General features: G+C 39.2%; 1 protein-coding gene across 1 annotated transcript in view; it reads left to right on the top strand.

The window, feature by feature from the left end:
* Positions 1–14,916, top strand: part of LOC141141259 (uncharacterized) — a 1,017,917-nt gene that overhangs the window by 778,788 nt on the left and 224,213 nt on the right. The window contains exons 44-49 of the mRNA XM_073628940.1: positions 702–743; positions 822–866; positions 3,079–3,123; positions 4,548–4,580; positions 4,749–4,793; positions 13,075–13,122. Coding sequence (XP_073485041.1) covers positions 702–743; positions 822–866; positions 3,079–3,123; positions 4,548–4,580; positions 4,749–4,793; positions 13,075–13,122 — 258 coding nt within the window. The remainder of the gene's footprint in view (positions 1–701; positions 744–821; positions 867–3,078; positions 3,124–4,547; positions 4,581–4,748; positions 4,794–13,074; positions 13,123–14,916) is intronic.

Below are 14,916 nucleotides of genomic sequence, written 5' to 3'. Positions count from 1 at the left end.
TCATTAATATGTTTGGTAAAATATTCCAAATGAAAGAAAAACTCTCTATGACAGCATAAACATTTTGTGGCAATGCTCCAAAGGTAATCCCAAAGTATATATAAAATCAAAATGTTTGTTTAATTTGGATAGGGTAAGTAAGAGTGAGAGATCCAAACTTTTACTGTTGCCTGTATCTCTGCTAAAGTAATCCATACTTTCTGTATATTGAGCCATTTGACTCATCAACCAAAAGTTGCAAAGATCAATAGAACTTACAATAATTAATTTATTCTGTTATATTATATGTAAACTAAAATACAAAAATGTCATAAGAACTTTAACATAATATTGTAAATTAAAAGTCATTTTCAGTTTTCTTGAATCCGAAGCATTCAGTAAAATAATACCTGTTAATCCTGCCATAAAGGTCCTGGTTCAGACACTTCTTGTTATAGGAGTGCATACGTAGACAGAAATATGCTTCAAACCAAGTGGCATAAGATTAGCAATGCCAATATGCAACAAAAGTGACATTTGAATTTTATTTAAACAAAACATGGCAATTGTTTTTGCTACATGGTGTTTTAAAAACTATGGCATTCAGTTAGGGTTTACATGTGTTTTCAATAAATACTACAATAACAGGCAGTAATAATCAAAATATGCATTCATTAAGTTATACATCCATTTTAACATTAAAATCTAAAAAAAAATTGCAGAGATTCTCGAGAAAAAAGAGGAACCCCCAGCAGAAATAAAAGGTAAAAGCAGTGTGGTATGTGTGTGTGTGTGTATATGCAAAGACTTTGTTTGCTATTCTCTTTTTTTATTTTATTTAGCACCTGAAAAGGAGGGGATAGAACCTACAATGCCACCACAAACAGGTACTGCATTACTAAACAAGTCAGCTTTATTAAGCCTAGTGATCCCTACATTGAAATAATATAGGCAGTAAGGATGGGCTGAAAGACTTTGTTCAGTTCGCACCAGAGATTTTGAACATTGCAAAACAAACCCCATTAAAGTCTATGGTACCTGAATGTGAAAAATCAAAAGTGCCCATTTTTAAGGCTTATATGCAAAAAATTGGGCATACAATGGTTATGGGGGAGGGGGGGTCTGGGTACTGCACTGGAGGACATGTATCAATGAAAAAAAAGTTTGTTAAAAAATGTAATTTTTAATCTCTTCCCACCCAGCCTGTATCAGAATGATGTCTGGGTGGTGGTTCCATTATGCTAACTGGATGTCATATGACGTCTTTCAGGATAACAGCTGGAACGAGCCCGTGGGGCATGCAGCGTTGTGATCGGTGGTGCGGCGTGTCAGTCTGACACACTGCAACACTGATCTCGGTAAAGAGTCTCAGACGGGGACTCTTTATCAAGTGATCAGCCATGTCCAATCACGGCTGATCACAGTGTAAACAGGAAGAGACGTTTATCGAGTAGAATTGGGGAAAAGCAGTATTGATACAAAAAGTATAATTGAAGAATAATGTGCAGTATTTGTTGAGCCTTTGGATCCAGTGCTATATGAACTATTCTGCACCTTATATTGAATACTGTTTTGGACAAGGACCCTGCCAGTGACATAAGCAGATAGATGCAACATAGAGGCATTGGTTTAATTTTCTCTTTATGGTTGAAGACTGGGAAATCATTATTTTTGAATGAGTAGATGTTACATTATATGGATTGTAAGGTGGTCCATGCAAAGGCACTGCTGTTACCTATTGGGAATGAGCCTGTTTTACACAGATGGGTATTAGGCTTCTCTATGAAAGCCACTGAACCCTCCAGGATCTTTTAGTGGAGAGGTTTAGTGCCAGGGACAAAGTGTGTATATCTGCAGTTCTTCACTTATGTGTATTCATGATTATGGTATGAAGGATGTGGTATGATTTGGCTCTGCATGAAAGCAAACTACACACATGAAAGGACATAATTACTGTAGCAAACACTGTATACATCTTGATTGTGGACATTACAGCAATAAGCAAAGCTTCTAAGTCACTCCCATGTTATTTCTCCCCTCTACTGTTGCAACTTCCTGCTTGTTGGTCTACCTTTCTTCAGACTACCCTCCTTCACCCTATCATGAATGCTTCTGCCAGACTCATCCACCCTCCCAATCATTCAGTTTCTGCTATCCCTCTCTGCCAATCCCTCCACTGGTTTCTGCTCTCCCAATGCATAGAATCATCGGAATCATCATAATGAGCTGTGATTCTTTTGTCAAGGATAAATCATGTATTCAATATTTAGATGTAAAAAACAGGTATATAAATAGTAGACAATAGGTTTCTAGCCATTGGATTAACAGCTGACCTAAGAAAATATGTCTTTTTTGGCACATCTATATTATATTATGATATTATATACAGTAGATGTAAAAAGTTTAAACAAATAATAACTGGGATCTGATTTGAGTATATCCGATACGCATTGAACTGGGCGGCTTCCCATGTCCACTTCTATCCTATTCATTCACAGTCTGTCTATTGGCCAAGATTTGTCCAATTGAAGTTAGTACCCAGCAGTGTTTTGAATCACCAGGTTGAAGATGGTGGGCATTAAGTGGGTCTTTCTGCTTGACTTGAGTTTTTTTGGGGATTTGATTTAGCCGTGCAAAATGAAGGCAAATTTACAGAGCATTAGAATGATGTACAATGGAAAAGATATTTCAAAAAAACTTAGCCAATGTGGCTTTATATCACCTTTCACAGATTATATTAGAAGTTTACAGAGCTGGCATAAGGACAAGGAATCCAACTATAGCCACATCTGCCCATGCAGCTGCTATGATGTCCTGGGGGCTAAAAGGTTAAAATTGGTGGGTGGCTCTGATCTGATGGCCAAGGCTTTAGATGGGACTAATTATTTTTTGGCAGATTGATTTACTGGTATGACTGGTAGTAGTTGACCACATTTATCTGAAATTGTTCCATAAGTCATTTTTCTACTAATCCAAGTAACTTCCCCATTTCTAATGAGTATTAGAAACATCCACCAGCAATGGTGAAATCTGATTCTATTATGTCATTTTAGTCTTAAATTCCCAAATTTAACTGTATTTTTTCTGTATGATTCACAGAGGCTATCATACAAGAACAAGAACCACCTGCTGTTGAAATAAAAGGTAAATTCCTAATTTAGATATATAATTTACATATATGTTGTGAAATTAATATCAATCTCCAAAAGATTACTTGCCATTGTGACTTATTTTCAAGATAGATAGATAGATAGATAGATAGATAGATAGATAGATAGATAGATAGATAGATAGAGTTATTTACGAAAGGCAAATCCACTTTGCACTACAAGTGCAAACTACAAGTGCAAAGTGCACTTGAAATTGCACTGAAAGTGCGCTTGGAAGTGCAGTCGCTGTAGATCCGAGGAGGACATGCAAGGAAAATAAAAAAACAACATTTTAGCTTGCACATGCTTGTATGATAAAACCAGCAGAGCTTCCCCTCATTTCAGGTCTACCCCTCAGATTTACAGCGACTGCACTTCCAAGTGCACTTTCAGTGCAATTTCAGTGCAATTTCAAGTGCACTTTGCACTTGTAGTTTGCACTTGTAGTGCAAAGTGGATTTGCCTTTCGTAAATAACCCCCAGTGTTTGTGACAATGCAATTGTTATTACATTATGTTATTACATTATGCAATCAATGTCCATGTATACATTTACTCAAACATTCTTATTAAGTAAAAGTGCTATAAAGTTCTTAAGTGATAATATTGAAGTGCATCATCTCAAATGCTGCGTATACACGATCGGACTTTCCACCAACAAAACCGTGGATTTTTGTTCGAAGGTTGTTGGCTCAAACTTGTCTTGCATACACACGGTCACATAAATGTTGGCCAACAATTAAGAACGTGGGAACGCAGTGAAATTTAACATGTATGATGAGCCGAGAAAAAGGAAGTTTAATAGCCAGTGCGGCTCCTTCTGCTTGATTCCGAGCATGCGTGAACTTTTGTGCGACGGACTTGTGTATACACGATCAGACTTTCCGACAACAAAGTTTTGTTGGCGGAAAATTTGAGAACCTGCTATCAAACATTTGTTGGCGGAAAGTCCGACAGCAAATGTCCGATGGAGCATACACACAGTCGGACTTTCTGACAACAAGCCCACATCCAGCATTTCCTGACGGAAAATCTGACCGTGTGTACGCGGCATAAGCTGAAACTTGGCAAACTTGGAATGAAAATGGTGGCAGTCAGACCCATGCAGAGTGGATTCTGAATGGTTGCCTTAGCAACCAACTCTAATTATTGTTTAATTTTAAACCCTGAATCATAGTGATAACATCTAGAAACCAGCTGTTGCTAGAAGCAAATAGAAATTTCCTTCTTTACGCACTTTTCAAACATAAACTCGTAAATGTTTTCAGGGATGAGTGCATTCTTGTATAACAATTTTAACCTAGGCACTGATAGGCTTGATGAAGACATGAAATCGTATCTAATAAGTGAATTGTTGTATGTGCAGGAACATTTTTCTTGGTGATTGATTCACTTTAATGTGAACTGTATTTCTTTCTAGAACAAGAAAAGGAACTTATTCCAGAACAACCAGGTAACAATTTCCAAAGCTTTTCATTTCAAATAAAGTAAACATACACAGAATAAAAGCCATTCATCTTTTTTCTTGTTTTCTTATCACAATTTATTTTTCTGAAAGTCCAATCATTAGGTGTTTAGAAAAACTGTTCAGAAATTCACAAATTCATGTTTTCTTTAACAGAGGAACCCCCAAAACAAGCTTCTGAAGAACCAGAAGTAACCCAAGGTAATTGTGTCCACACAATATTGATTTTTATGTATTTATTGAACTCTTCTGCCCATTGTTGACTACAGCTAGTTTAAGTATAAAATAATTAATCTATTAGTGTGTGTGACCCTTGGGCTAAACTTGGAAACAAGTTCAAAAACATGGATTACTTTCTGGTGGATACATGCTAGCAATAAATGTATTCTCTTGCTTCTTTACCTTAGGCTTGCAAGGTGCAGCATGGTTTTACATAGCTGTAAATTAAACATACAGAGCTTATATAAAAAAAAATAACCCATCAGGAAAGATATGAATTTATCATATGCTGAACAAGGAACCCAAAATATATAAGAAAATATCAGGAGATTTAAGGCAGAGGTAAAGTTTCTTTTTATAAGCAGTACAAGGTTTCCTTGTGTAGTTGCTTACTTGTAAAACTGGCCATATTGTGGCCTTCTCAATAGGTTTTCCAACTACACACAGACATTGCAGCTGGACTTAGGGTTCTTTATGACCTTTCGACTGGATCCCTGCTAGCTGCACAAGTCATAGGCTTTTCACTTCTTCCTTTTAGTATGCCATTATGCTACTATATTTGCATAAATAGCTGAACATATCATTGCAAAGGATATTGTTGATTTTCTTAGATCTGCCCTGTGTTTTCCCTTCTGAACTGATAGATAACTACATTTAGTAAAACAAGTGACAAGTGGCTGATAAAAGAGCAGGAGAGAGGGTGGATAAATGTGGAGATAGACCCTCCCATCTACATATGTGATTCCTGTGAAAGAATGAAACTAATTCCAGTGAGAGAATGTTTGAATTTCTCAACTCAGGCAGCAGCAACTATGTTCACCTCTATGATTAAAGCGGTAGTAAAGTCTGCTTTGTGACTTTTACTTACAGGTAAGCATATAATAAGGCTTACCTGTAGGTGAAATGAATATCTCATAAACATGTACTGTTTAGGATATATACACCCTGCATGCAGCCAGTGACATCACCGGCACATGCACTCTCAAGGTCCGACATACCTTGCTGGAACCTGAGAGCTTTGTGCCAGAACCCAGGCGCATGTGCGGGAGTGATGTTATCCTGGCTTTGGCCAATCACACAGCCATAGTGCGTGAACCCGGCAGAAAGACCAGGGGAATATGTGACAGCGTGCTCTCATTGGTGACAGCGTGCCATAGGAGGACTTCATTCTAAGGTAAGTATTCCCTAATGTGCTAGTATGCAATGCATACTAGTATATTATACAATTGCTTAATAGGTGTTTTTTTTTTTTCATTTTTAGTTTTACAAATTGTGGTTTACAATCAATTTAAGCCCCGGTGGGCAAGGTTAAATGCATAAGAGATGGGGCTGAGGAGGAGGTCAAGGCTGAGGCCGTTCACATTTTTTTTCACCTGTTGAGCTAGTGGTGTGTGGCATCTCTCATCCCCTCATACTTCCCCGCTATCCTGAATTAAGCATAAGGCAGCCTGCACCCTTATATTCCTGTGAGACGCCGGATATGCCAGAGCACCTTGAGTGGCACTATAAGTGATACAGGGTATAGGAAGCATCTTCACCACCTGCTACTAATGGGAGTAAATATAACAGACTTTGCAAAATAGATAAAATATGGGTAATGAAAGCTAACACAGATTTTCAAGTATGCATGTATGCACAATAATTACTTGCAATTTCAAAGTGTTTGAATTGAAAAAGATACTTGGATTCTCCTTTAAAGTGGTTGTAAAGGCAAAAGTTTTTTTTTTTTACCTTATTGCATTCTCTGCATTAAAGTGGATGTAAACTCTCACATATACCGAAGTAAACAGCCTCAGATGATACACAGGGATGAAACAAATCTCCCTACATAAGTTTTACGTGTATATCTGCTGTCTTCAGCTGTATATACTGTTTAGAAAGTGCACGTCCTGTTAGAATTTTCTCTTCCTCATTCAGGACTGGGTGTGAATACTTGCTATACACTATGAGAGACTGTGAGAAAGCTGATTGGAGGAAAGGCATAAACCCCCTTCCCACACATGCAGAGCTTGCCTCTGAATAGTTCAGCACACTGCTAAGCTATTTATAGCAACCTCCCCTAAAACAAAACTGAGGCTGCTTTTATAATATATGACTAGGGATGAGCCCAAAGTTTGACTTGAACATCAGGTGTTCGCCTGTTCGCCGAATAGTCAACAATTTGGGGTCTTCGTGGCAAATTCGAAAGTCACAGAACACCCTTTAAAAGTCTATGGGAGAAATCAAAAGTGGTAATTTTAAAGGCTTATATGCATGGTATTGTCATAAAAAGTGTTTGGGGGCCTGGGTCCTGCCTCAGGGGACATGTATCAATGCAAAAAAGTTTTAAAAACGTTTGTTTTTTCGGGAGCAGTGATTTTAATAATGCTTAAAGTGAAATAATAAAAGTGAAATATTCCTTTAAATTTTGTACCTGGGTATGCCTGTAAAGTGGCGTATGTTTCCCATGTTTACAACAGTCCCTGCACAAAATTACATTTCTAAAGGAAAAAAGTCATTTAAGTACTCGCGGCTATAATGAATTGTTGGCCCTGGCAATACACATAAAAGTCATTGAAAAAAACGGCATGGGATCCCCCACAGTCCATTATCAGGCCTTCTGGGTCTGGTATGAATATTAAAGGGAACCCCGAACCAAAATTAAAAAAAAAAATGTGTGGGGGTCCCCCCAAATTCCATACCAGGCCCTTCAGGTCTGGCATGGATATTAAGGGGAACCCCGTGCCAAGATTGAAAAAAAATGGCATGGGGTCCCCCTCAAAATCCATACCAGACCCTGGTCTGGTATGGGTTTTAAGGAGAACCGCACGTCAAAATTAAAAAAACATGGTGTGGGTGTCCCCCCAAAAATCCATCCCAGACCCTTATCTGAGCATGCAACCTGGCAGGCCGCAGGAAAAGAGGGGGGGATGAGAGAGTACCCCCCCTTAACCATACCAGGCCACATGCCCTCAACATGGGGAGGGTGCTTTGGGGTAGCCCCCCAAAGCACCTTGTCCCCATGTTGATGGGGACAAGGGCCTCATCCCCACAACCCTTGCACAGTGGTTGTGGGGGTCTGCAGGCGGGGAACTTATCGGAATCTGGAATCCCACTTTAACAAGGGGGCCCCCAAATCCCACCCCCATGTGAAATGGTAACGGGGTACAAATGTACCCCTACCATTTCACAAAAAAAGGGTGAAAATGATAAAAATAACATGACACGGCTTGGGACAAGTCCTTTATTAAAGAATAAAAAAATTTAAATGTGACATAACCTGGTGACCCTGCCCCCTCTGACGCTACAGGGAAGTCATGGGGATGTCCCTGTGTGTCAGAGGGGGGAGGGGTCACCCGGGGATGTCACCATGTGGCCCCGCCCTCAGTTATAAAAGAACTGTCACCTGAGAGGATGGTCATTACGGCTTGTGCCTCCCATGGAGGCAGATCGGTGGTGGCATGCAGGGTTTCTTTTTTCTTTTTCAATCTGTCTGCGGAGCAAGAGAAGAAGAAGAAGACTTTGTGGGACATTTTTATTTTTTATTATTTATTAAAGGACTTGTCCCAAGCCATGTCATGTCATTTTTACCATTTTGACACTTTTTTTGCAAAATGGTAGGGGTACATTTGTACCCCGTTACCATTTCACACGTGGGAGGCCGGGATCTGGGGGTCCCCTTGTTAAAGGGGGCTTCCAGATTCTGATAAGCCCCCCACAACCACTGAGCAAGGATTGTGGGGATGAGGCCCTTGTCCCCATCAACACGGGGACAAGGTGCTTTGGTGGGCTACCCCAAAGCATCCTCCCCATGTTGAGGGCATGTGGCCTGGTATGGTTCAGGAGGGGGGACACTCTCTCATCCCCCCTCTTTTCCTGTGGCCTGCCAGGTTGCATGCTCAGATAAGGGTCTGGTATGGATTTTTGGGGGACCCCCATGCCATTTTTTTTATTTTGGTGCGGGGTTCCCCTTAATATCCATACCAAACCTGAAGGGCCTGGTATGGAATTTGGGGGGACTCCCACACAATTTTTTTAAAATTTTGGTTTGGGGTTTCCCTTAATATTCATACCAGACCTGAAGAACCTGGTAATGGACTGTGGGGGAATCCCATGCAGTATTTTAAATGACTTTTATGTGCATTGCCTGACCGACAATTCATTATAGCCGCGAGTACTTTTAAATCACTTTTTTTCCTTTAGAAATGTCATTTTGTGCAGGGACTGTTGTAAACACGGGAAACATGCACCACTTTACAGGCATACTATAGATACCCCCCAGGTACAAAATTTAAAGGAATATTTCACTTTTATTGTTTCACTTTAAGCATTATTAAAATCACTGCTCCCGAAAAAATGCCAGTTTTTAAAACTTTTTTTTGCATTGATACATGTCACCTGGGGCAGGACCCAGGTCCCCAAATACTTTTTATGACAATACCATGCATATAAGCCTTTAAAATTTGATTATTCATGTTCGCGTCCCATAGACTTTAATGGTGTTCACGTGTTCAAACTAATTTTTTGCCTGTTCTCATGTTCTGCTGCAAACCAAACCGGGGGGTGTTTGGCTCATCCCTATATGTGGCAGAGAACTTGTCAGAAGTTATCAGGCTGATAACAGAAGAACTGAGCAGGAGATAGCTAAGGGACACAGTGCTTTGAAGAGAGATAAGAAAACTCTGCAGATATGTGTGCCCAGCTCAAATTTCATGAATCAGGTTTACATCCACTTTAATGCATATAATGCATTAAGTTAAATAAAACCTTCTGCCTTTACAACTCCTTTAACTTTTCAGTATATACTGAAAATTGAAATGTTAGTTTTGGTGCACTGGCCCTTTAATCATATGATACAATCAAGCAAACACATGATACAACCTAGCACCCACAATTTACTTTATTTCATTTTAGGTTGTGTTTTGCACACAAAGGGGTGGTTTGACAGCAGGGGTATTCCCAACATGGTTTTATCCGTGACTCAGTAAAATATACAATTTAAACATAACCAAGGAAAAACTGCAGTTGGTCAAGTTGCAGTTAGAGATGGCGGGTATTCCTAAAAAGGGCACATGGGGGAGAAAGAGGATTGTCTGTCAAATTCTTCTACTCATATTTGTAAGTTTTTATTCTTATAATTGTCCTGAGTGCAATAAGTAGAAGTCTATCTGGCAGTTAAATACCCTTTTGAAAAGCATTGATGTGTGACACATTAGAAACAGTTTATATAATTAAAATATAAAATATGGAACCTGAGGGATATTTTTCAAGTCTTTGCTAACATGCATTCAAGTGCTTAGTTTTGTTGTTTCTTCCTACTTGGCTGCCTCTTTGTACAGATCAATTGTGTCTGTGTAGCTTAACGACAAAGGTAGCATTGCTTTGCAGAATTCTCAATGGGGTACATTCTAAATAACAAATATTATTCCCTATAGAGAGAGGGAAGTGAGAGAATAGAAGAGATAAATAAACTTTTGTCGCAATGTTTCCATGTATACTTCTAGCACTTATTCATGGGTGCTTTTCAGAAGTTTAAAATCAGTTAAAACATGCTTAGTAATATTTTATAAGACTAGGCTGTAAAAAAGGTACAAAGGACAGCAGAACTAATGAACCTTTCATTTTCTAGAAGTTCGGTTTGCTTTATACATCTATTTCTATTACGTGAAATGAGGATATAAATATGTATGACAGAAATGTTTAGAAACCAACCAAAGGAGGGGTGCTGGGCTAGATTGCCCATTTTTTAACAGCCTGCTTTAATCAAGAATGTGAAGCCGTGCTTACATTAATCATAGTAAATTATTTAAAAAGAACATGGAGCAATACAACATCAGTCACAACCTATCTTTCATAAATATAACACATGTATATATTCAAAATCTATATTTTATTGTATGTTTAAAAGAAAAGCAACAATGACATACCATGAGAGCATACATCGAAATTGCCCTTCATCGTGTCTTAAAAAGGCAGTATATATTTGCATTTAACATTGGTGTATACTGTATATATCCACTTGATGACCGGCGATGTACTCGTATGTCTCTGGACTTGAAGTGGTTATACCTGGATGATGCCTGCAGCTGCTGGAATCACCCAGGTACCATTTTTTAGAGCCAGAAGTTGGCTCTCTTGTAAAAGCTATCCTAGTGGCTAACTAGCTGCTGAATTGCTTTTACGAGCAGAAGGAGTGGATGCCCCCCACTGCCTTTTACAGCTTTCTTGGGCTCTCCCGTCCCGGTTAACCCGAGCGACCAGCTGGCATGTCTGCTGGCTGGTCATAGAATCGAACAAAGCCCGGATTGGCTTTAATTGGGTCTCTGCTTTGGTAACCCAGAAGCAATGACCTGACATCACTTTTTGGTTTACCTGGATGTCAACAGCGCCATTAAAAAAAAAAAAAAAGCAATCAAAAACACTGATCTTGGTGGAGGAGGGATAGAGATCCCAGATCTCACCATAAAGGGTACCTGTCACATGCCTATTACTGTGACAAGTATGTTTTCATTCCTTGTGACAGCAATTAAAGTTATAAAAAAAAATTCATAATGAAAAAAAAATTAAAGTGCCCTGTCTCCCCATGCTCGCGTGCAATGGCGAATGCATGCGTTGGTCCCGCATGCACAAAAACAGCGGTTGTCCCACACATGTGAGGTATCACCGTGCATGTCAGATCATGGGCAGTAATTATTGCACTAGACCCCCTCTATAAATCTAAAGTGGTAACCTGTAAAAGCTTTTTCAAAATGTTGCCTATGGATAAAAAATTTAAATTGTTTGTTGCCGTTGCACAGAAATATGCAGATTTAAAATGTGATGTTTTTGGCATCTATTTACTTAGCGTAATATCATCGTTTATATTTCACAAACAAATTGAGTTATGTATTGTGTTTTGTGCATTAAATTTCCAAAAAGTGTATTTTTTCCAATTTTTTTTCCAAAAAAGCATTTGAAAAATCGCTGCACAAACACCATGTGACATAACAAAATTGCAAAACCCACCAATTTACTCTCAATGGCCTCTGCTTTATACAAATATATAGTGTTTGGGGGTTCTAAGCAATTTTCTAGCAAAAAATACTTCATTTCATCTTCTCAAAGCTCACGTTTATCTTCTAATCATGTGTAAAAACATTTCAGAAAAAGTCCTGTTTTTAAATTTCATCTGTACATGGCTGGGTATTCAAAGCAACCATTCTCTACTTCTTTAGTAAATCATCCTTATGGAGGCCATATATACTTCGATAAATAATCACATTTTTTTTTCTTCAATCATTCTCTTCCAATCGGAATAATTGATCTGTGGTCAAAAACTCAATCGATTTATATGACACACATGTGGAAGCATCCATGGCAGTTTGTAATATTTTATTGGCATTAAACAGGAAATCAGCTTGCATACTTGAAAGACTCCACAACTTGCTTTATTCATGCTTTATTGCTAACAAACAACTGTTTTTCCTAAGTTAATTTGTACATTTGATTAAAATGCAACTATTTCCTGTGTTTGTTTTGGATTTACATATGAAGGATAGTTTATAAAACATCATCAAACACACCCCAAACAATTGATATTTGTTGTCATTTGTCTTCTATACTCTGTTAAAAGTGATTGCCTTGTGTTCTATGTCCTGGTGAGATTTCCCTTAAATTTCCCTTAAATTTCAGGCTTGTTGATCACACCAATTAAAGCGGTGCTCCAGCCCTCCATGGAAAAATTTAAATTCAGCAGCTACACATACTGTAGCTGCTGACGTTTAATATTGGGACACTTACCTGTCCTGGAATCCAGTGATGTCGGCACCCCAGCCAATGTTTCCATTGGCTCTCGGGCGCTGCCTGTAAGGGAAACTGGCAGTGAAGCCTTGCGGCTTCACAGCCGATTCCCTACTGCACATGTACTGAGCTTTCTGAATGCCCGGCGGCAGAGAAGGAGGAGCGGGACAAATTTCTGACGTACCTCACTGAGGCGAGCTCTGACGGAAGTGGGGATGGTACCTGTCAAAAACAGATACCCATTCCCCCCTCCTCCCAAAAGGTGCCAAATGTGGCATGGGAGGGGGGAGGAGACCGATAAGCGGAGCTTCCACTTTTGGGTGGAACTCCACTTTAAAGATCTCTTCAATTTGCTTATAAACAATAAAAAGCTGACATAGTATCCTATCTTGCACCCTCTATCAAAAACTTTGAATCTAGTTGGGCCACCAAAATGGATAGTTTTGTATAGCTGTTCTTTATAGCATTTTTTTTTAACTTGTCCACATGTTATTGCTTTATGCAGAAACACACCCAAAAGTAGAGGACCAACAACTACTGGAGCCTAAAATAGGTAATTATACAGATTCAAAGAGGTTTATCACATAACTTGTCAGATTGCCAGTTTTAACAGGAAAGACAAGAAGTAATTTTTATGACTAACACATGATGAAGTTAAAGATGACATGAGGAGCCAGACTGGGGCTGGATCATTAACTGAAAAAAAAAACCTGTAATAATCAAAGACTTGATGAAGCTAAAAAAAAGTAAAGCTGATTTTCTAATTTTTCTCTTTAACACTAGAAAGTTCTGTGTTACTAAATTAATACTGTAATGCTTATGTACTTAAGAAACCAGTTAAGGCCCCTTCATTAAAACATATTACGTGTGCAAAAATACTTAGTAAAGTAGCTTAGTGTTTTTAAGTACACAGATTTGTCTTACTAAAAAAATATATTTTTTTATGTGTAATCTAAACCCCAATGCAAAATTTAAATATACTTCATCTTACCATTACTTAGATTTGGTGGTGGTGGTATTAGTTTTATTTTTTAAGGCTTTTTTTCCTTTGTTTTTATCTGGTGATGCTGCTAGTAACACACTTACTGTCCTTAGGTAGATTAGGTGACATTGCTTACTTATTGCACTGTAGCCATAGTGGAGAAGTGTTTTAACCCCAGGTTGCTCTCTTGTTTTGGACAACAACCACCTTCCCAACTCCTCACCTCTATTACAATGAGAGGAGTGGTTTGGTAGTTTGCAGAAGATAGCTGGAAAATTGATACATTTGTATGAAATGTCAGTTCAGTTATAAAATACAAAGATACTGGATTACTATAAGTATCAAAAAGTTTTTGTATTGCAGAACATATACTTAAATGCCTAAAAAGAGAAAAAAACAATGCCAACTGGCTACAGCCACTGATCAAAAAAAAGTTTCAACTTGTCTGTTTAACAGAAGTCAATCTTGCATTCGACTTCTGTCAAATGAGGATGGCCACCCACTGATTGAAATTCGAGCAGTCCCTGCTGAACTGGACACATTTTAATCCACCTATGGCCAGTTTAACATTCAATGCAAGTTAAGCACAGTTACCCTTTAAAAACGAAGTAAAGATTATTTATGGTATTATTTTAAAATAAACCTAATCTGTTATTTTTAAAATAAACCTAAGAAAAATTATATGACAGCATAGTCACAGTCCCATAGGTATCCATGGTTTCTGAATATGACGTCCTCCCCTATGCACGCGCACCGCACGCACCGTGCAGGGCGCGCGGTGTGCGCGCTGTGATCACCGAGTCACGGAGACTCGGGTGATCACAGATCTGAGTAAGGGGCCGGTCCCGGCCCCTTACCATGTGATCAGCTGTCAGCCAATGACAGCTGGTCACATGATGTAAACAAAAGCTCGGTGATCGGTTTCGTTTTCTCCTCACGCTGACAGCGTGAGGAGGAAAAAAAAGCCGATCACCGGCTCATGTCAAAGGGACATCGGTCCCGAAGAGGAAGGAGGCACAGATGCCTCATCTGTGCCTCCAAGTGCCATCTGCCAGTGCCCACAGTGCCCACAAGTGCCACCTATTAAAGCCCACAAGTGCCACCTATTAAAGCCCACAAGTGCCACCTATTAAAGCCCACAAGTGCCACCTATCAATGCCCACAAGTGCCACCTATCAATGCCCACAAGTGCCACTTATTAGTGCCACCTAGCAGTGCTGCCATCAGTCAGTGCCCAATCAGTGCCCAACACTGCCACCCATCAGTGCCCATAACCGCCACCCATCAGTGCCCATCACTGCCACCTATCGGTGCCCATCAGTGCCGCCTCATCGGCGTACATAAACGAAGGAGAAAAATTAACTG

The sequence above is a fragment of the Aquarana catesbeiana genome, linkage group LG04 (assembly GCF_042186555.1).
Source record: "Aquarana catesbeiana isolate 2022-GZ linkage group LG04, ASM4218655v1, whole genome shotgun sequence".
Taxonomy (NCBI): Eukaryota; Metazoa; Chordata; class Amphibia; order Anura; family Ranidae; genus Aquarana; species Aquarana catesbeiana.
The sequence above is the reverse complement of the archived record's forward strand: the minus strand, read 5'-3'. Positions and strand labels throughout refer to the sequence as shown.